This window comes from Microcebus murinus, chromosome 10 (genome assembly GCF_040939455.1).
Source record: "Microcebus murinus isolate Inina chromosome 10, M.murinus_Inina_mat1.0, whole genome shotgun sequence".
NCBI classification, from domain to species: domain Eukaryota; kingdom Metazoa; phylum Chordata; class Mammalia; order Primates; family Cheirogaleidae; genus Microcebus; species Microcebus murinus.
This window is the reverse complement of record NC_134113.1, coordinates 43,784,975-43,806,346: the sequence shown is the minus strand read 5'-3', so window position 1 is coordinate 43,806,346 and position 21,372 is coordinate 43,784,975. Positions and strand designations below refer to the sequence as shown.

The following is a 21,372-nucleotide window of genomic DNA, read 5'->3' as shown; positions in this document are numbered from 1 at the left end:
ATTTCATCTGAGCTAGATTTGCCACAAATTACTGGTTCCTTATTCCCTCAGGCTCCCACCAACTGTATGGCAGCGGTGGCCCACAGGCAGCCCGACCCTGCCCCAGACTGCCCATTGGCACCACGCTCACACCCAACTCCACCCCGGGAAGAGGTCTCAGAAGCCCCGCCCACGTCCAGGCTCGTTCTTCTGGGCCGAGTCTCAGGGGCTGTCCGGGCCGGGCCCGGCAGTCACGTGACCCGAAGTGTGACGTAGGAGGAAGGAGACGCCATTAGAGGGGAGGCGGAGAGGGAGCGCTCTTCGTCTTTCCTCCCGTGCCTGACGTGGTGTCTCGGGCCCTTCATTCTCGGACATTCCCTCGGCCCTTCCAGGCCTCGCCCGGAGGAAGGAGTGGAGACGGCGCCCGGGTCGGCGCGGCCGGTGCCGGAGGGGGCTGAGCCCGTCGCGGCTGTGGGGAGCTTGGCGCGACTCTTGGGCGCGAGCGGCAGGGAAGCGACGGGATGGCTGCGGCCGGCGGCGGCGGCGGGGCGGCGGCGGCGGGCCGAGCCTACTCGTTCAAGGTGGTATTGCTGGGGGAAGGCTGCGTGGGGAAGACGTCGCTGGTGCTGCGCTACTGCGAGAACAAGTTTAACGACAAGCACATCACCACTCTGCAGGTGCGGACCCGGGGGAGCGGGAGTCTCAGAGCCCCTACTCCTCCGGGGCTGTGAGGACTTTGCCGCCCCAGTCCCCTGGATCTGGGCTGGCAGATCTCAGGTCTCCCACCTCCGCCTTCGGATTGTCTTTCTAGATCCGCCCAGGAGACTCAGCTGAGTCGAGGCAGCCTGTAGACGTAAGGACAGGCTGTTGGGAGGGAAGTGGATGGGCCCTGAGCAGTCCCTAGTGTTCCCTGTGGTGGCTGCGCACGTCGTGGAGTCCCTATCCGTGGGCTAGTTTTTCCCCTTTGATGCGCTTCCGCTTGGGCCTTAGGTGTCATCAACCCTACTGTCTCTGAGTGTTACCCCTTTTCTTTCTTTCGGAATTAGGAACTTAGCTGAGGATTTGAATTTGCGAACTAGTTGATATGTAACTTCAGCACTTACTGATGACTAAGTATTATGCAAGTTCCATTTTGTCCTGTCTTCGAATAACTGGAATGGCAAAATAGCCATCTCTGGAGGTTTTTTGAAATGACCGCTTACCGGTGCTGGTTACGCAGTTTCATCGCAGCCTGCGTGTGTCGACTTGTGGGTCACTCATATTCTGCTAGGTCAGTCGACCCACGGTGAAACGTCATGTGAATACCGGCCAACAATTGGCCCCCAAACTAAAAACTTAGCTGCTGCTGTTGCTATTTATTTACATATAATAAAAGGCCGGCTTGCTTCTGCAGTTACATTGGAACGGTGTTAAAATGTAATCATTGACTGAGAGTGAAGCTAGACCTCTGAGGGAGTTGTAGTCTCCCTGCTGTCCCAAATAAATCGTTTTGCATAGGTTAGAAGAAATTTATACTACTAATCTGAGTTTATCAATTTGGTCAGAGGCAGTAAAACCTACTAGACTTTTGAGCCTAATTGTCTAGGTTCATGTCCCACCTCCATCCATTTAGCTAGCTGTGTGATCTTCGGTTAAGTTACTTTAACCTGCCTATGCCTAAGTTTCTTCTGTTAAAATGGCCATAATAGTAGTATCTAGCTTATACGGTTGTTAGGATAACTATACTTAAAAGCACTTCGAACCTGGCCGGGTGTAAGCTCTCTATTTTTATTATTACTGCCCCAGTTTGCACAATAGATCTTAATTAGTGATCGTGTAGTGTGCAAGGCCATGGACGCTATTTAATAGAATGCATAATCTCCTAATTGTGACATTTGATGTTTGATGCTATTATTAAACTACTGAGTCTAGAATTTACAAAGATGCTCTGGTTCTGATTTCATGTTCTATTTTTACTCCTCTGTTTTTACTCCAATGAAAAACGTATCTGAAAAAGTGAATGTTGGGAAACTGCATTAAAAAAAATCCTTGAACAAGAATAGTTACAATATTTAATAATGAGTTTTTGTTATTGAGTGTCACTAGTGAGAGCCTTGTATTTTATTTAGATCAAGGAAATTCATAGGCTAAATATCTATGATCATTTGGAAATTTAGAAAATCATTTAGGTAAAGTAATAATAGTAGCTAGCATTTAGTGAATTCTTACTGTGGTGAATATTTTACTTGCCTTCTGTCACTTGATTTTTATAACAGCCTCTAAAGTGTAGTTAGCCCCATTTTACAGGTGAGGAAACAGGCTTAGTTAAGTGGAGTAATTTGCTGACAGTCATTGTCATAAGTCATTGGTATGGTGGTGCCCATTGAATCCCCTTCTGACTTAAAATTTTGAGCAATTAAGTAACATTTCCTCTGGATATTGGTAAACAACCTCTCTGGTGGTTTCCTTTATGCAACGATCTAAAAGAGAAAACTATTGTAATTGAGATCTTAATGTTTTTTTAAAAGATTATTATTATTTTTAAAAGATTATTTACCCCTTCAACTTAAAAATTACACTATCATTATACATTTCTAAAACATCCTCAAAGCTAAAAGCAGGCTAAAGATTTTTGAATATATGAGAGAAGCCACTGCAGTCCTACACAGGAAAGGATAAAGTTATGGTAGCTCTCCAGTATTAAGAACATAGCATTCTAATTTTAACTATATAGGTAGCTTTCACACAATCGGTATCTGGATTATATTACAGAATTAAAGGTTTTGTTGTATACCAGTGAATGGTAACAGCACTATATCTAATTCTTTCTCTTAGGTATCAGTTTATCTCATCTTTCTTAATTTTTTCAGAGAAATTTGATTTATATGCTTTTAAGACATAACTATATGTAATTTTAATTTCCAAATAGATCATGCGTCAGAAGATAAGAGAGGAAGAGTTCACTTTTTTTCTTGTTAACAAAGTACCTCTCTTTGTAAACTACTTTGTGTTTTGCAAAGTACACTCTCATGCATTTATATTTCAAAAAATTGTAGGACTGATAGGAACCTAAGTTAGTTTATGGTTCCCTGTTTCAGTCTTTTGTTTAACATTTCAGTCAAATGATTGTCCACTTTTTTTTTTTTAACATCTTGGAGGTAAGATGAACTAATAGAAAAAATGGAAAGCTCACGATGTCCTGAGGTCGCCCATATCATTTTTAAACAGGTCAAATTTCCAATAAGTTTTTCGGTGTATAATGCCAAAATCTGTTTCCCTGTAGTTTCCAGCCCTACCTAATTCTGCCCTGTGAATCTTGGTGTCATGTGACATCCCTTCTGATAGTTGAAGATTGCTGTCATATTCCCTTGAGTCTTGTCTTCTCTTGGGTGAACAGCTCCATCTAGTTCCTTTAACTGGATCTCCTGTGGCATCATTTTAAATCCTTTCATTATTTCAACATCTCTTCTAAATACTGTTTAATCATTATCCTCCTTTCCTTAAAGTGTGATGCCTTGTGCTTTACAAATGATTGCAGATGTAGTTTAAACTGAGGAGAGAAGAGCAGACTGTCACCTCCCCTACTGAGAATCCTTTTCTAACACTGAAGTTGAAGAAATTCTATGAGCTTTTTGGGTAGTTGTCACAGTGGTTAATACTGAGTTTGCTGTCAACTTAAACATCTTAGTCTTAATTGCTTCCAGAAAAGGCATTATATCCTTCAAATTCTCTTTTCTTTGATTTTGTAGTTAAGGTTTTTTTTTGTTCCCAGTGTACTTGACCTGTTAAAGTTAGTCTTGATAGATTTGCTCCAGTGGTTAAAGCCTGTTACTGTCTTTTTAAATCTTGATTCTGTAATTCACAAAACATTCATTGGGCTTCTGTAGGTGAGACACTGGGTTGTGTCCTGGACATGGAATGAAGAATAAGGTATGGAACCTATGGTCTGTATTAGCTACTTTTTTTTTTTTTTTTTTTTTGAGACAGTGTCTCCCTTTGTTGCCCAGGCTAGAGTGAGTGCCGTGGCGTCAGCCTAGCTCACAGCAACCTCAAACTCCTGGGCTCGAGCAATCCTTCTGCCTCAGCCTCCCAGGTAGCTGGGACTACAGGCATGCGCCACCATGCCCGGCTAATTTTTTATATATATATCAGTTGGCCAAATAATTTCTTTCTATTTATAGTAGAGACGGGGTCTCGCTCTTGCTCAGGCTGGTTTTGAACTCCTGACCTTGAGCAATCCGCCCGCCTCGGCCTCCCAAGAGCTAGGATTACAGGCGTGAGCCACAGCGCCCGGCCTGTATTAGCTACTTTTAAACTTTTGTCATCTGAAGATTTGGTAAGAATACTTTCAATGTTCTCATCAGATCATTGATAAAGACTAAGAGAAAGGAGAGAGAGAGATGGCCATGTACGAAGCTCTGCAGCAAGTTTTGCTATAGTCCAGTGACACAAGGATATGCAGAATCTTAGCCTGGAACTTTTTCAGATTATGTATGAGCCTGAGGCCATCCCCTTCTCTTTCCCCTTGAGTGAGAAACACAGTTATTAATGGAGTGTTGTGCATATTCATGATAATGGAAGTAGATAAGCATAAGACTGATCTCTATGGGCTCCTACCTATTAGACACAAATCTTTTAATAAAATTTAAATAATTTTTCCAGTTTTGCAATTCTTTTCACCATGGCTACATCCGTCATGCCTGAAAAGTTGGCATGAGATGCTTTGTCAAATGCTTGCAGAAGACAAGATACACTGTTTCTGCAGTACTCAGATCTATTAGGAAACCATATGATGTGGTGGAAAGAGACAGGACTTTGAAGTTAGGCTTGGGTTTTTTGTTTTGTTTTGTTTTGTTTTGTTTTTAGGAGACAGGGCTCACTGTCGCCTAGGCTGGAGTGCAGTGGTGTGATCCTAACTCAAGTGATCCTGCCACCTCAGTCTCCCAATTAGCTAGGACCACAGGAGCATGCCACCATGCCCAGCTGTTTTTTTTTTTTAAACTTTTTGTAGAGATAGGGTCTCTCTATTGTCCAGACTAGTCTCGAACACAGGGCCTCAAGTGACCCTCCCCTCAGCCTCCCAAAGTGCTGAGATTATAGATGTGAACCACATGACTGTCCTAGAGTTGGTTTTGAATTGACTCTCACTTCATAGCCATCATGATCTTGCAGGATATGTCTGCAAGTGGTCTCCTTATCTATAAAATGTGGTTATCTCACTCATAGGACTGTTACGAGGATTACATAAACAGCCATCATATGTAAAGCTCCTAGCCTAGTGCCTGGTACATATTTGTTTAATAAATGTTTGCTCTTGAATGAATAGATGGTGCTTGATTTATGTCTGTTTATTTCTTTCATAGTAACAGTTACAAAAGGTAATAGTATTAATTTAACATGAATTATTTTGAGAACCCATGCTATCTGAGAGGTCACTATATTTTAGAATTGCTTATAATTGAGATGTATATTTTAAAAATAAAAAGAATTCACTCTAGAGTTTTATTTAACTGGGATTGACATTTCTGGAATTCACTTTTTACTTTGTTGAAAATTGTGATGTTTGCCATACTAAATTGTTCTTTTTTTCCAGAGCTTCTCCAAGTTTACTGATAATTATGGAGTAATCTTGTAGGTAAAGTCTCTGAACTTTATAGAGTTGCCAAGCTCTCTTGTGTGATTTCTTCACTGATTTGAGCCTTTGACAGAAACAAGAAGGACAATTGCAGTGAGGGAGTTACTGCTATTCTCTGAAATTTATTAAGGCAATAATGTTGAATCTAAACAATTCAATTCAAGAAATGTTTATTTTAGGCCGGTTGCGGTGGCTCATGCCTGTAATCCTAGCACTCTGGGAGGCCAAGGCAGGAGGATTGTTTGAGCTCAGGAGTTTGAGACCAGCCTGAGTAAGAGTGAGATCCAGTCTCTACAAAAAAAAAAAAAAAAAAAAAAAGAAAGAAAGAAATTAGCTAAACAACTAAAATAGAAAAAATTAGCCAGGCATGGTAGCATGTGCCCATAGTTCTAGCTACCCTGGAGGCTGAGACAGGAGGATCACTTGAGCCCAGAAGTTGGAGGTTGCTGTGAGCTAGGCTGATGCCACAGCACTCTAGCCCAGACAAGAGAGTGAGACTCTGTCTCAAAAAAATAAAAATTAAAAAAAAAGGGAAATGTTTATTTTATACCTGTTATATGTCAAACATTATACTAGCTGAGGAATATAAAGATGAGTAAGGTACTTTAACTATCAGTTACCTTTATTCTTAAAGGATTGTGCCATTTTGGTCATAACCACTTCTTTGGTATGTCTTTATATTTGTGCCTCTGGGTGAGGTATCTGTTTTTTTTTGTTGGAGGTGCTTATTGATGATTATGCACTGTAATTTAGGTACCTTCTATCACTTTTGACTAATTTCCTCTGAAAAAAATAACTTTTATAATTAGAACCAACAGCCCTCTTCTCTTTCAAAGTTCTAAATTGTAGAACTCTACCTGCCTCCTGAAGTTTATGATAGATGCATGATGTGATTAGCAAAGTAGTGGTGTAAGGTTGGCTGGGCAGGTAGTATCCTGATAGTTTGATAAACTGAAGGAAACTAAGACATGGATTAAATTTCCCAGGTCTCACAAATAGAAATGGTTTACCATTTTTTTTCTTCAGCCAAGTCTACTACTACTTTTTGTTTTTTTTAATACATCTCCTGAGTAAGACTTGGCATTCAGATTCTAGCAGTGATTATACAATTTTTGTCATAGTCTCTTGTCTGGGAATCTTGGTTTGTTTGTAAGATTAATATTTTGAGTGTCTGAAGTATCTTCTAACTAGCTCTGAAAGCCAAATCACTGTTGATTTAGGCAATTTATTACAATATTTTTATACAGTTCAGTAGTTAATCTTTTTTTAAATCTGTTTTTCCCCTTAGTATTTTACTGGATACACATAGACTTTAGAAGGCTGAGTGATTTTATTTTCTGAAGAGTTTTTCTGAATTGTGGCCACGAATTTCTAATATATAAGCATTCCATATCTGACTGCCATTTTCTGCTTTGTGCTTTGAGGTACTTCTTAGAAGTGACTTTTTGCCTTTCCTTTTGAAACTTTATTTGGAATCTAAACTGATTTAGACTCTAAACTGATTATAATACCTTAGTTTCTTAGTTTTAGAAACTAAGAACAGGAAATGTAGAAATATTCAAGCACTCAGCTTGATTTTCTGATAGCTGATTTTTATTGCCTTGCTACAGAGGGCTAATTTTATAAATTATTTTCTTGAATCCTATCATATCTGGAAGTGGTAATAGGTACTTTAAATACTTAAGTCTGCACTGGTGTTAGTGACTAGCAAAAATAATATAACTAGTTATATATATGTATATGTGCAAACATGCATATGTGCACACACAGACATACACTTCTATTAAGGAAAGTCTGTTGGAATTTAATAGATACTAAAGACAAGAAGTATTTGTTTACAGTTCAGTTACTATGTTGTTTTCAACTAATGTGTTGTAGTTATAAAATGCTGCTTTAGGTATTTTTGCTTTGCTAGTGTGATAGTTAACAAGCACAGCAAATGATCTGGCTAACAATGAACAAAAAAATTGATACATTAAAAAAAGACTTTCATTTGGCAGATATAATTTATCTTATTATTTCTCTCATTCTTATTTTTTAAACAAAATTTTTTGTTTTGCACTATGTTTTTGGATAGGATGTGTAAATAAGCATCAGATACAAATGACAAATGATAGCTGAGTTAATAAGATCATTAATTTTTTTAATACTCCTAAAGTTTGGAATGAAGTCATTGAAATTAAAAGTAGTGGTGCTGTATTTTAGGATTTGGAGGAGTAGGCTGGAAAATGTGCCATTAATTTGGTCCTTGTTACTTCATGCCTACCGTGAGAATATTCTGGGAGGTGAGCTGGTGTCTAGGAACACTTACTGCCCAAGGGGAGGAGTGCCAGATTAAGAAATGTGTGTATGTTCTAGAATAGCAGCTTTGTGCAATGGCAAAAGCATTGTCGAGTCAGACAGGCTTCAACCCACTGCAGCACCTGGCTGAGTTGTCGGATTTAAAGAATCTCACATTCTCAACTATAAAATAGGGGGCTAATGACCTGCTTCACAAAGTTGTTGCAAACATTATATGAGATAGCCTAAGCACAGTGCTTGACACATAGTTTGTACTTTTTTCCTCTCTTCCTATAGTCCTTGAACTTTTGAATTGCTATTGTTTAATGTCTCCCCCGAACCCTCCTTTTGTATTGGTTCTTTACTGAGATGTTGCCAGACACTTATAAATCTCTTGTAAGTATGTGGAAATTGTTTTGGGTATGTGCATGTGAGTAGTTTTTATTTTTTGAGAGTGAGTAGGTCATGACTTTTTTCAGATTCTTAAAGAAATTCATGATTACTTCCTTCTCCCATCCTCACTACCATGTGTCAGAATTAAAAACCACTGCCTCAGAGTAAGTATTATCACCACTAATGGTATCTCAGTAGTCTGGCCAAATTAAGTGAGCCTGATAGAGATTATTAAAAAAGAAGAAAAATTTCAGCCTTTTGATTTTTTGCTGCTATCTTGATGTTACTTATGTTAAGTTTTTCAACTTTATCCTCAAATATGATTGTATTTTTTAAAAACAATTTTTGCTGTTGATGAAATGTAAATGTTAAAAACTTAGGATATATAGAAAATGAGATGATTTATAATACTTAAGTGAGTAGGGCTTAAGTTTTTCATTATGAAAGGAAAAAAGATTTAGGAGGGATCCCTTGATCATATATATACTTTACTGGTGTATCACATATTTGAGTTAAAATAATTTGGTTTATAAGGAAACTTTTAGAAGCACATCTCACATAAATTGAGTTATACCTATATTGTTTTACCTGGGTACACTGTAAGTGTACAATAACAATATTTTAGTGTCTGTTATGGACAGGGATACTATGATTTTCCCCACTGCTTCTACTGGAGAAGTGTTGGAGAGCTCAGATCTCAGTCAAGGAGGTACCATACCATAATGGTTATGATTCATGTCTGGAGCCAGACTTACTAGGTTTCAAATCTCACTCTGTCACTTACTTTGTAACCTTGGGCAAGATACTTACCCTCCTTGTGTCTCAGTTTTTACATCTGTAATACTTGGGTAATAATTATAGCTGATTCAGTAGGGTGCTACTGACATCTGTGAATTAAATGAGGTTTTGGCGTTTTGTATTTTTTTTTTTTTTGCAACATTATTACACACGACTAAATGAGTTAATATTTGAAAAGTTTTTAGAACATAGCCTGTTTAATTGTAAGCACTGTGAAAGTATTAAGTAAAAGTATGTAATCTAGTTAACAGAATACTTATACCCATGAAAAGATAACTTAAACTACAAGAGGGACATGCAGATTAGCTTCCCCCAAATTGTTCAGGATAGAGAAATTTAATGTGGATTGTATATGTAGTATAAGAAAAGTTGAAAATTCAAGGAAGAAGAATATAGGTCATAAGCTGGATTTGGGTAGGTGGAATTCAGATAGAAAATAAAATATAGACCCAAATTAGAGGAGAATTTTATGAACAGAAAAATTGGAGGGAATGTAAATAGGCCATATATTAATATGTTAGAGTATAAGTAAAGAAATATTGTAAGCTATCTAAGGAAGACAGATGTGGACAAATTATGGAGGTCTTTGGACACAAAGATAAATAAGGCTTTGGGACTCACATTTGTAGATGAGGGCTCCCCAACTTTTATAAAGGAGAACTTTTGAATGATTTTGTAAAAAGTGCTTAGCACAATAATTGGCAGAAAATAGGCATTCAGTAAATGCTAGCTAGTATTAGCAGCAGTAGTAGAAATGGTTGTGCAGTATTTTACTACATGGATGAACCATATTTGTGTATTTTTAAGTAATTACCTATTGATGAACACTTAGGTTATTTCATTTTTTTTCCTTATAATCAATGCTATGATAAGCACTCTTTCCATAAAATTGTTTTGTATATCCATGATTCCCAAGGAGAGGCTTAATATTGTCCTTTAAACTTACCATACGGGGGTGGTGGTAAGTTTCAGATGGGATGGTAGAAAGGAAATTAGGAAGCTTTACCAGCTCTAATGTATTCCCTTCTGCTGAAAAATTCCCACATTGCTTGTGACAAAAAGGTTATGGTATTAGCTGCCAGCAGGGATCTTGTTCAAGCACATTTATTAAAAATGATAACTTATTGTGGAACCTTCCTATGAGTTGTAAGATTTTTTTTTCTTTTTTTTTGAGACAGAGTCTCACTTTGTTGCCCAAGCTAGAGTGAGTGCTGTGGCGTCAGCCTAGCTCACAGTAACCTCAAACTCCTGGGCTCAAGCAATCCTGCTGCCTCAGCCTCTCAAGTAGCTGAGACTACAGGCATGTACCACCATGCCTGGCCAATTTTTTCTATATGTATTAGTTGCCAATTAATTTCTTTCTCTGTATAGTAGAGACGTGGGTCTCACTCTTGCTTAGGCTGTTTCGAACTCCTGACCTCGAGCTAACCACCTGCCTCAGCCTCCCAGAGTGTTAGGATTACAGGCGTGGGCGACTTCCGGGGCCCCCGCTCTTGGGGCCCCAGAACCTCGTCCATAAAAAAAAAAAAAAAAAAAAAAAAAAAAAAAAAAACAAGGATTACAGGCGTGAGCCACCACGCCTGGCAAGATTTTTTTTCTAACAGGGAAGCTTTAGGAAGATAATTTGGCATGCAGAGCAGAGTGTGAGGTAAGACCAGAGGTGTTTACATTACAACATAATGTAGGACCAGTAGTAGTAGAATTCCAGAGGAAATATGAAGATTAGGCTTTGTAGGTTTTGAAGGAATATGTACTGACAAGGGAGGAAGAAGATATTTCTAAGGTTCTAAATTTTAGTGACTGGGAGAATGTGATCAAAATGTTAATGTTGGAATGGAAAACCAATTCTGGAGGGAGATGAGTTCAATTTTAAATATGTTTGAAACGAGAGGCATTAAAGTTGACCTATCCATTACATAGCTGAATAAGATTCAGATTTTGATTTTCTTCAATATGGCATTGATACTGAAACCATGAAAATGATTGGGTTCAAATAAATTACACGGTTAGTAATTGGCAAAGCTGAGATTCAAATCCGAAGTTCTGCTCCAAAGTTGATGTTTTTAGCTCCTATACTATAATGAGATTGTTGTCATAATGTATTTTTGATTTTCTCATTTTCCAAATTGTTTCTGTTGCTGTTTTGTCATTTAATTTATTTTTTACCCTTTTCTTTACAATTTTTATTTAATAAAATATCTTGAATATGGCTTGGGCCTTGAAGGCAAACATTCTGTATTTGATCCTAGCTCTGCCATTTATATCTACCTGTGACCTCCTTAGTTAATTACTGCATCCAGTGCCTTTTCTTAGTTCCAGTTTTCCTTGGTGTGCCCACAGCAAAAAGTGCTTCCTGAAATCTAGGTTTCTTCTTCAGTAATTCACTCTTGTAGCCTTTTCTCATTTTTACCTTCCTTCTTTGTACTTTCTTCTACAAAGATATACCTACCTATGACTATCTCTATATATATCTCTGAATTCAGCTTTCGATTCCTTTTTTTTTTTTTTTTTTTTTTTGCGACAGAGTCTCACTTTGTTGTCCAGGCTACAGTGAGTGCCGTGGCGTCAGCCTAGCTCACAGCAACCTCAAACTCCTGGGCTTGAGTGATCCTTCTGCCTCAGCCTCCCGAGTAGCTGGGACTACAGGCATGCGCCACCATGCCCGGCTAATTTTTTATATATATATCAGTTGGCCAATTAATTTCTTTCTATTTATAGTAGAGACGGGGTCTTGCTCTTGCTCAGGCTGGTTTTGAACTCCTGACCTTGAGCAATCCGCCCGCCTCGGCCTCCCAAGAGCTAGGATTACAGGCGTGAGCCACAGCGCCCGGCCTCGATTCCTTTTTTAAGCATGTCAGGTAACTCTGGATTCTGAGTATATGTCCTCTCAATAACTTTTTTTTTTTTTGAGACAGTCTCTGTCACCCCAGCTAGAGTGCAGTAGTGTCATCTATAGTTTAGTTTACTGCAACCCTAAACTCCTGGGCTCAAGTGATCCTCCTGCCTCAGCCTCTCAAGTAGGTGGGCACCACCACACCTGGCTAATTTTCCTATTTTTGCAGAGATGGAATCTCACTCTTGCTCAGGCTAGTCTCGAACTCCTGACCTCAAGCAGTCAGTCCTCCGACCTCGCTCTTCAGTAACTCTTGATTCTGTTTTCTCTTTCCTATCTTCATTGTCTTAGTTTTTGTTTCTTTCCAACAGCCTGCTTTCTCCCAGGTCTAGTCCTGTCCTTTCTAGTTCAGCCTCCCCTCCTATCCCAGAGTCATTTTCCTGAAAATATGTATCTTCTATTTTTCCCCATTGCTTAAAACCCTTCAGTGATACTCCATTGTCAGTATTACTATTTCTTGACAGCCATTCCTTAGGATGAATTAGGTATTTCTCTAGGGAAAAAGAGGTCAAATGAGTTTGAGAAATGCTTGTATACAAGCTGTTAGCCAGCCTTCCTTTGGGCAGAATTTTGATGTGCTAATGTGCATTGTGAATGTACAAAGAGCAATATATAGCATTTCCCAAATATACTTGATCGTAGTATGTATATATGTTTTTCAATACATGTCTTGTGTATTATATACATGTCTCTGAATAGGTTTTATTAAGACCCACAAGGTAAAGTGTATACTTTTAGACATGGAATTCTAGGACCTTTTTGATTCACCCTTCGCCTGTCTATGTAGTCTCATCTCTGGCATTGACCATACCAACTTGGAGTTCCCCATTGGGTGGGGTCATATATTTTATGCTTCAGTGGCTTCACCCATCTGTCAGAAAAAAACCCTACTATTCCTAAAGGGGAAATCATTACCTTTTCTCTGAAGCCACCTTTGACTCATCCAGACAATCATTACATTGCCTTTCTCAGCACTCTTTTTACAGTGTGACAAGACTCTCCATTTTAGCAATTATCATATGGAATTGTAATTCTCTTTACATTTTATTTCTCTAATATAGAGTATAAGCTCCTTGAAAGCTGGAACCACATCCTTTCATATCTGTGACATTAGTACTTATCACAGTTATTAAATATATTTTAAACAATTGAGTTATAAAATAATTTCAAGCCGGGTGCAATGGCTCACGCCTGTAAGCTCAGCAACTTGAGTGGCCAAGGCGGCAGGATCACTTGAGGCTAGGAGTTCAAGACCAGCCTGAGCAACATAGCAAGACCTCTAAAACAATTTTTTTACATAATTAGCTGGGCATGGTGGTCCTAGTTGCTTGGGAGGCTGGGGCAGAAGGATTGATTAAGCCCAGGAATTCAAGGTTTCAGTGAGCTGTGATCTCTCCACTGTACTCCAGCCTGAGTAACAGTGTAAGGTCCCATCTCTAAGAAAAAAAAATAATTGCAGAACCATTTTGAATAATACTGATATTCATTACAGTAAGTAAACACTTCCTTTATCTTAGAAATCTGTTAAACTCTATTTTTTCCCACATGTGTAGGGGAAAAACTAAGAAAAAGTACTTAGTATTTCCTGTTTATTTTTTATAACTTGTGTTCATAAAACAAGGTTTTTTAAGATGAAAATGTAAATAATGTTCTGTCTTTAATGAAAATGTTTGATCATTAATTTAAAACTAAATAATTACTTTTTCAGATAAGTTTTACCTTTAGATGTTTCACTGATCTATATTTGTTAGGATAAGGAACATTTTATATGAAACATTGTTTAATGTATATTTCTCTTCTTAGGCATCATTCTTAACAAAGAAGTTAAATATTGGCGGGAAAAGAGTAAACCTTGCCATATGGGTAAGTTAATCTTTTCAACTAAATAAGTAGAGGCCTTTACCTGTTCTTGATGTTGTAATAACAAATTGACTCAAGGAATAGGAATTGAATTTCTAATTTTTTTAAGTTAACTGAAGGCTATTCAAAATTTTTTTTTAATAAAAAGAATTTCTGGCCGGGCCTGGTGGCTCACACCTATAATCCTAGCACTCAGGCCAAGCCGGGAGGATTGCTCAAGGTCAGGAGTTCAAAACCAGCCTGACCAAGAGTGAGACCCTATCTCTACTAAAAATAGAGAAATTAATTAGCCAACTAAAAATATATATTAAAAAATTAGTTGGGCATGGTGGCGCATGCCTGTAGTCACAGCTACTCAGGAGGATGAGGCAGGAGGATGGCTTGAGCCCAGGAGTTTGAGGTTGCTGTGAGCTAGGCTGACGCCATGGCACTCTAGCCTGGGCAGCAGAGTGAGACTCTGTCTCAAAAATAAATAAATAAAAATAATTTCCTAAAATTTGGTAAATTTGGAATACAATTGTATATTTGAATATTGTTGTTATAACTTTTCAACTAGAGAAGGGTCAATTCAAAGGGATTCCACTTCAGAGAGAGGATAGGGTGATTTGCAGATGGTTCTAGTGTGTGCTCTGTTTCCCTGTCTCTTCTCCTTGTGTGGGGAACCTAAAATTTAGGGCAGGATCTGTTCCTGGCTTATAATGTGGTGTTGGCCATTCTGACCCTCTGCTAACTTACTGGTTTTTTAGTGGGAGTGAGGAGGTTGATGAGAAGAGGAGGGTTGGGAGGGAGAAAATAGCTTTTGTATATCAGCAAAACATTACCTATTGGTTATAACTTGATTTGAATTTTTTTTTTAGGTAACTTGTTTTGTTTCTTTTAACAGTGTTTTGGGGTTATCTGTGACCTTATGCCCTACTTTCCAATTAATCAAAAATTCATTGTAATTGCAGTAGCAGATGCATATTTTTCTTCTAATCTAATAAGCATTTGTTACTTTATTTAGGATACAGCAGGTCAAGAGAGATTCCATGCGTTGGGCCCAATTTACTACAGAGATTCAAATGGAGCTATTTTAGTTTATGACATAACAGATGAAGATTCTTTTCAGAAGGTATTCCGTTTACTTTATGGGTAGATGATTTAATCAGAAAAACACTGATTTTCCAAGTTTTCATTAATATACCTTTGTTCACTAATGTGATTTGTTTTTAAAAGTAAAGTATGCGGTTTGTACATATATGGGTCACTCATTTTTTTTTTTTCATTTTTTAATATAGTATTTAACTCATATTCATGTTAGAGTAATTGGGTTATTGCATGGCTTTCTCAAATATTAAGAAAGGGAATTAATTAGAGTTAAGCTTCAGAAAAATATAGGGCTTTGTTTCTCCCTCTTAAAGAAAAACCACCCACATTTCTTTGATTCCATATATTGGATACCTGAAACCTTGGTGTGGTTGCACAGGCTCCCTTTTTATGAACAGAAAAATGGGAGAGCAAGATCAAGTTAACGAGGCGGGAGGATTGCTTGAGCTCAGGAGTTCGATCCTAGCCTGAGCAAGAGTGAGACCTTGTTTCTAATAAACATACAAAAATTTATCTGGGCACCTAAAAATAGGAAAAAAAAAAAAAAATTAGCCGGGCATGGTGGTGTGCACCTTTAGTCACAGCTACTCGGGAGGCTGAGGCCAGGAGGATTGCTTGAGCCCAAGAGTTTGAGGTTGCTGTGAGCTAAGCTGATGCCACAGTACTCTAGCCAAGGTGACAGAGCAAGACTCTGTCTCAAAAAAATCAATTTTAAGCTCTTTATCCTGGAAGATATAATATAAATTTTAGAAGGACAATCTAGGTTATGTCATATTTTAGATAGAGTTCCTTCATTGTTTATTCATCTTCAAACATACATCACAAATACAGGGTTTTTTAAATTGCTTGGGACCAAAAATGAGTTACCATTTAACTTAACTTTGAATTCTCTTTGTAATTAGGATGGGTTACTTATTTGACCTTTCCTCCTAAAACCTTTCTTGGAATAAATTTGTTAGTAATGTGTAACCAAAGCTTTTCTTGCCTTTAGTTACGGGGTGTCTTCTTGTATAAATTACTTGCCATTTTAGTTTAGTTTTTGTTTTTCTCTTAATTCCCTACCCCCCCCCCCGCCCAACCCCCATGTAAATCTGATGGAGCAGATATACAAGTTAGCCCTTGGACTATTAATGATGTCCAAGGAGTAAAAAAATGAAGCATTAGGTAGATTGCAGATACAATAATAATTAAAAGTTATTTTGAGGCTGCTGTTTGGTGTTATTTGCTATCTCCTCTTGGCTTTTTGCATAAAAAGAAATAGTTTAAGTATTTTATTGATTAAGAGAATTAGGTCTTTTAGATTGGAAAGTGGCCAGTTATCTATTGCTACATAATGAAACACACAAAACTTGGTGGATTAAAACAACAATTTATTATTTCTTATGATTCTGTGGGTTGGCCTGGCAGGTCCTCTGCTCTATGTGGTGTCAGTGGAGTTATTCGTGCAGTTGCAGTGAAATGGGAGTTTGACTGGGGCTAGAATGTCTAAGAAGGCCTGGTTCTCCTCCATATGGCCCCTCACTACTGGTGTCTTATTCTCCATTACTCTCTCCATTTGTTCTCTCATTATTCTGTATGCCAGCCTGAATCCCAAGAGTTAAAAGCAGAAGCTACCAGACCTTTTTACAGCTGAAGTCTGGGACATGCACAGCATTACTTCTGCCACATTTTCTTGGTCAAAGCAAGTTACAAGGCCAGCTCAATTCAAAGGTTGGGGAATTCAGCTCTACCACTTGATGGGAGGATTGACAAAGAATATGTCACCATCTTTAATTTACCACAAAATCTATGAGAGTAAGGAATAAGATACCTATGGAGAGATACCTAATTGGAGATGAATAACATTTTTAAAAATATTGGTTAGATTAGTAGGTTGTTATATTATTACATGTACAGGAATAATACATGACTGAATTCCGGTGTGTTTCTTTTGAGGCGATGAGGATGTACATACTATGTCAGTACTGTCAAATTTTTCTTATGTGAAATCAAGGGTGGAAGTTAAATGCTTTGAAAACTTTATACATGTATGTTAATGAAACAAAAAGATGGGGCTGTACCAAGAAAAATGTAGTTCAGTGCTGTTACAAAGATAAGGTGGTGATAATAATTACCTTTGCTTTTATAAGGATTTGAGATTTACTAAAGACAGTTCCTCTGCATTCTTGCAGAGGATAGGAATGTGGAGCTGTCACATTTGTATCATAGGACACAGTAAGTGCATACCACATATCTAATGTAGTTCTTGTAATTTATAGATGTGTGTGTATTTTTTTTGGAAGGTATTTAAGTTCTAGGTAATTTGCTTACATACAGATTGACTTCCATTGCAAAAAAATGAAAGCAGGTGTCCCAATTTTTTATGTTATATTATTATAATCAACATATTTAAAATCATGAGTTTAAAAGATTAATTTACTTAATTTTAGTTTACTTCAACTGTGCCTACTGATATGCTTCATTCATAGTGGAGAATCCGTTTGTAACAGAAACCATTGTACACCAGTGATTCTCCATGAAGGGATAGCAGTGTCTGGGGAGATCTTGTCCCAGATTTTGTCACAACTGGAGGGGGCTACTGGTATCTAATGGGTCGGAGGCCAGGGATACTGCTAAACATCATACATTGCACAGGATAGTCTTCCACACGGAGAATTATTTGAGCCATGATGTCAGTACTGCCAAGATTGAAAAACTCAGTCATATACTAAATAATGAAAATTTGTTTTGCCACTCTTGTTTTTGGTGCCCATGCATCTTTTTTGTTGTTGTTGTTAAGCGTATGGCACAGAAACCCCTGTATCCTCTGTGTAGGAACCAAATAGGATACAAATCGGGTACAAAAAGACTATTTTTAGTCCATTTGTTCTTGACTGCAGAGTGATACTATATAAGCATCTATTATCAGAGGCTGGGGTTGACATGTTTTTGCTCTGGTGCATAGCTTTGCTTGGATCTGTGGAAGATTGATGAAAATTTGTATTAGAGGTGCTTCTGTGTATACCCATATGTAGATATATAGAGAGATTCTTTCATGTGTTTATATGTATGTGGTTTGCAATATATGGCAGTATTAGCAGTCCCCAACCTTTTTGGCATCAGGGACTAATTTCATGGAAGACAATTTTTCCATGGACCAGGGGGTGGGTGGAGGCAGAGCTCAGGCAGTGATGTGAGCAATAGGGAGCAGCTGTAAATACAGATGACACTTTGCTTACTTGCCTCCTGCTGTGCACCTGCCTCTCCCCAACCCCCAAGTTTCATGGAAGACAATTTTTCCACGGGGTCAGGGGTGGGCAGAGCTCCGCAGCCTGGTCCCTGACAGGCCACAGATAGTCTGTGGTCTAGGGGTTGGGCACCATAGCAATAAATGATCTTTCAGTGATTAATTTCTAGTGATAACTAAATATATGGGCTGTTAGACAAAATTCTGAGTTATTTTTGACAATGTTGCTTTTTTGAGTGTTATAGTAGTAATTCTAACAGGATTTATTTTAATATTTGCTCTTTTGTACACACAGGTAAAAAACTGGGTCAAAGAATTACGGAAAATGTTGGGAAATGAAATCTGTTTATGTATAGTTGGTAAGCATCATTACTCTTTTTGAAAAGGTCCTTTGTTTCCTTAATGTTTTAGCAAAGATGTAATAAACAAGTAATTTTTGTTGTAAATTTATATGAGAAAGGAAGAAGAAATATTTAAATATTTTAGATTAATTTAGGATTTGGCAGCAATTTTCCAGGAGATTCAAACTCTATACTTGAAGGCATGCTTTGGGGAGCAAGTGGGGAACTAACTGCTTGAGGCCTCAAGTTCGCCAGCCTTGCTTCAATCCGACATTTATTTTTTCACTGTAAAATTTTGTTTAGAAAAAAAAGAGTTTAGAAACTATTTTAAAATAAAATTAAAGCCAGTGTTGTTGTTCTATACATTTAACTATACACATTAATGTAAAGGACAGATTTTTCTGCAATGATACAAGTAGATCATGATCCTAGGGTAGAGGAATATTCTTAGTGAGATAAAGGAACTCTAGAACTCACTCTCGGACTTCTGGAATTTCTGTTTGGTTCCCTTTTTCTGTAGATTATAATTTCTTCATGAACATATCTCAGTTTGGGGGGAAAAAAGGAAAAATAGATTATTATTTCTATAATTATTGAGCAATAAAAGTATAATAAACACTGTCCTTGTACACTCCATAGACATTATCTCATGTAATCCTCATAACCTTCTGAGGGCTTTATAGAGGAAGCTGAGTCCTGGAGATACTTAATAACTTGCCCAATATCAGGCAGCTATGAGAGACTAGATTTGAATTGAAGTCATACTGACTCCTATGCTTATGATATTAATCTTCATGATGTGTAACCTCATGTTGTTTTCCCTCTTCCTTTCTACATGGCTGATAATAGTAAGAACGACCTGGGAGAAGCCAAGATAGTTTTAGTGGAGGACAAAGATAGTATTTGCAGAAATGAAAGAACAGAATGGTTACCATGGGGAAATCCTGCTTTTAGCCTTAAGATTTTTTTTTTTTTAACTTGGGTTAACATTTCTTATATCTTGTCACCATTAGACTGATAACTTTATAGCCCCAGATTATGGTGTAAGTCTGAGAAAAGAGGCCAAGGAGATGATTTCCCCTGCTGTTTGGTCTAGGTGCTAGATGGTAGGCTAGATAGCAGGAATATTTCATAATTTTGACAGTCCATTTACCATTGTTCCTAAACTTGGCTATTATTAAGATAACCTGGAAAACTTTAAAATATTTTAAAATATTTTCTCAGGCCTCATTCCAAATAGATTAAATCAGAATCTTTATGGTTGGGGCTAGGAATTAATTCTCTCTTTTCACCCTACCTTCATTCCTTCCACAAATTTTTTTTTTTTTTTTTGGCAACAATACACCTTCACACAAATATTTTTGAGTGGCTCCTTTGTGCTAGGTACTGTGCTTTTAATTCTGATTTAGTCTATATTCATGATGGTGTTTGGGAACAACTTTATTCTGGCACAATTCAAGATTCTCATTCAGATCATCATGTTACTATTGTATGAAGAGTTGTTGTGACTCTTGTTATCAGGACACTACTTTTTTTTTTTAACTCATTTTGACAGTTTTCACTTCACATTTATCTAAAATAATATTCCCTGTAACTATTACTGATTTTTGAAAGTGAACTTTTTATTGAAATATGTACAGGAAACTATATAAATAAATCTTTAATAACAACATTATTTTCACAAAATGAAAATTTCACAGAGTGTAATGTAAGGAGTACCCTAGAAGGCCACTTGCCATTCTTTCTCATCCCAACACTATCATGGTTGCCTTCCCCTCACCATTCCCTACCCCCAATCACTATCCTGACTTTTAACTGCACGAATTAGTTTTGTTTTGAATTTTACATAGATGGAATCATATGGTATAAACTCTTTTGTGTCTGGCTTTTTTGGCTTTACATTGTGTTTACAAGATTCCTTTATGTTGTTGTATATAGTTGTAGTTCACATTTTATTCTCTTTTGCTGTCTAATACTTTATGAATATTCCACAGTTTATCCATTTTGCTATTGATGGACATTTGCATTATTTTTTTCCACTTGATTTTTATTTTATACTCTGTAGCAGTTCAGTGTTTATTCTGTCTTCTGTTTTATTAATAACTTTGAAATAATACTATTACCTCACAGGATTGTGATGAAGATTATATAATGATTTGAAAAACACTTGGCATAGAGAAAGGCATTTGATAAGTATTTATTTATCCCATTCTCTTTACATAAGGTAACCCTTCAAGCATTTGAAGCCTATTTGAACAGTTCTCCTGAAGTCTTACATTCTCTGGTTGTTAAACCAATTTTCATGCGGCCTGCCTTCCAGATGTTTTCATCATTCTGATCATTTTCTCCTAGATTTATTCCAGTGTATTACTGTGTCTCCTACACTTGGAAATAAACACCAGAGTCCAAATGTTGTTGAGTATATATGCTTAGAGTTTCCCCCTCCCTCTTTTTAATCCTTGCACTGTCCTTTGATCAAGATTGCATAAACTTTTTAGTAGACATGTCAACTCATAGTCTCTTTTACATAGATTATAGTTAACAAAAATTGGAAGTCTTTTTTATAAGTATTGCTGCTCGGTCAGGTTTTTCCCAGCCTGTTTTTGTGTATTATAATTAAGTTATTTAAACCTAGATGTAGAAATTTCAACTTGTCATATGTTCTCAAATCTTACAGTCTACTAGCTTTTTCATATGTAAATTGAATACTTAACCTTCTGGGTCCTTATGTAAGCCACTGATAACCATGTGTTACCCAGTAACACAGTCTTGCCTATGGCTGCTTTACTTGCTAGTGTTCTCCATCTAGCCTGTCCTCAACAATTATATGTTTATTAAACAAATATTTATTATTAATCATAGTTACCATTTATTGAGTGCCAGGCACTGTTCTAGGAACTAC

At 37.4% G+C, this 21,372-nt stretch overlaps 1 protein-coding gene across 1 annotated transcript in view; it reads left to right on the top strand.

The window, feature by feature from the left end:
- The first annotated feature begins 223 nt into the window (after positions 1–223).
- The window catches only part of RAB21 (RAB21, member RAS oncogene family), a 28,327-nt gene continuing 7,178 nt past the window's right edge, over positions 224–21,372 (top strand). Inside the window, exons 1-4 of the mRNA XM_012738844.3 lie at positions 224–656; positions 13,761–13,820; positions 14,821–14,928; positions 18,425–18,488. Of these exons, the coding sequence (XP_012594298.2) occupies positions 501–656; positions 13,761–13,820; positions 14,821–14,928; positions 18,425–18,488 (388 nt within the window). The 5' untranslated portion in view covers positions 224–500. The remainder of the gene's footprint in view (positions 657–13,760; positions 13,821–14,820; positions 14,929–18,424; positions 18,489–21,372) is intronic.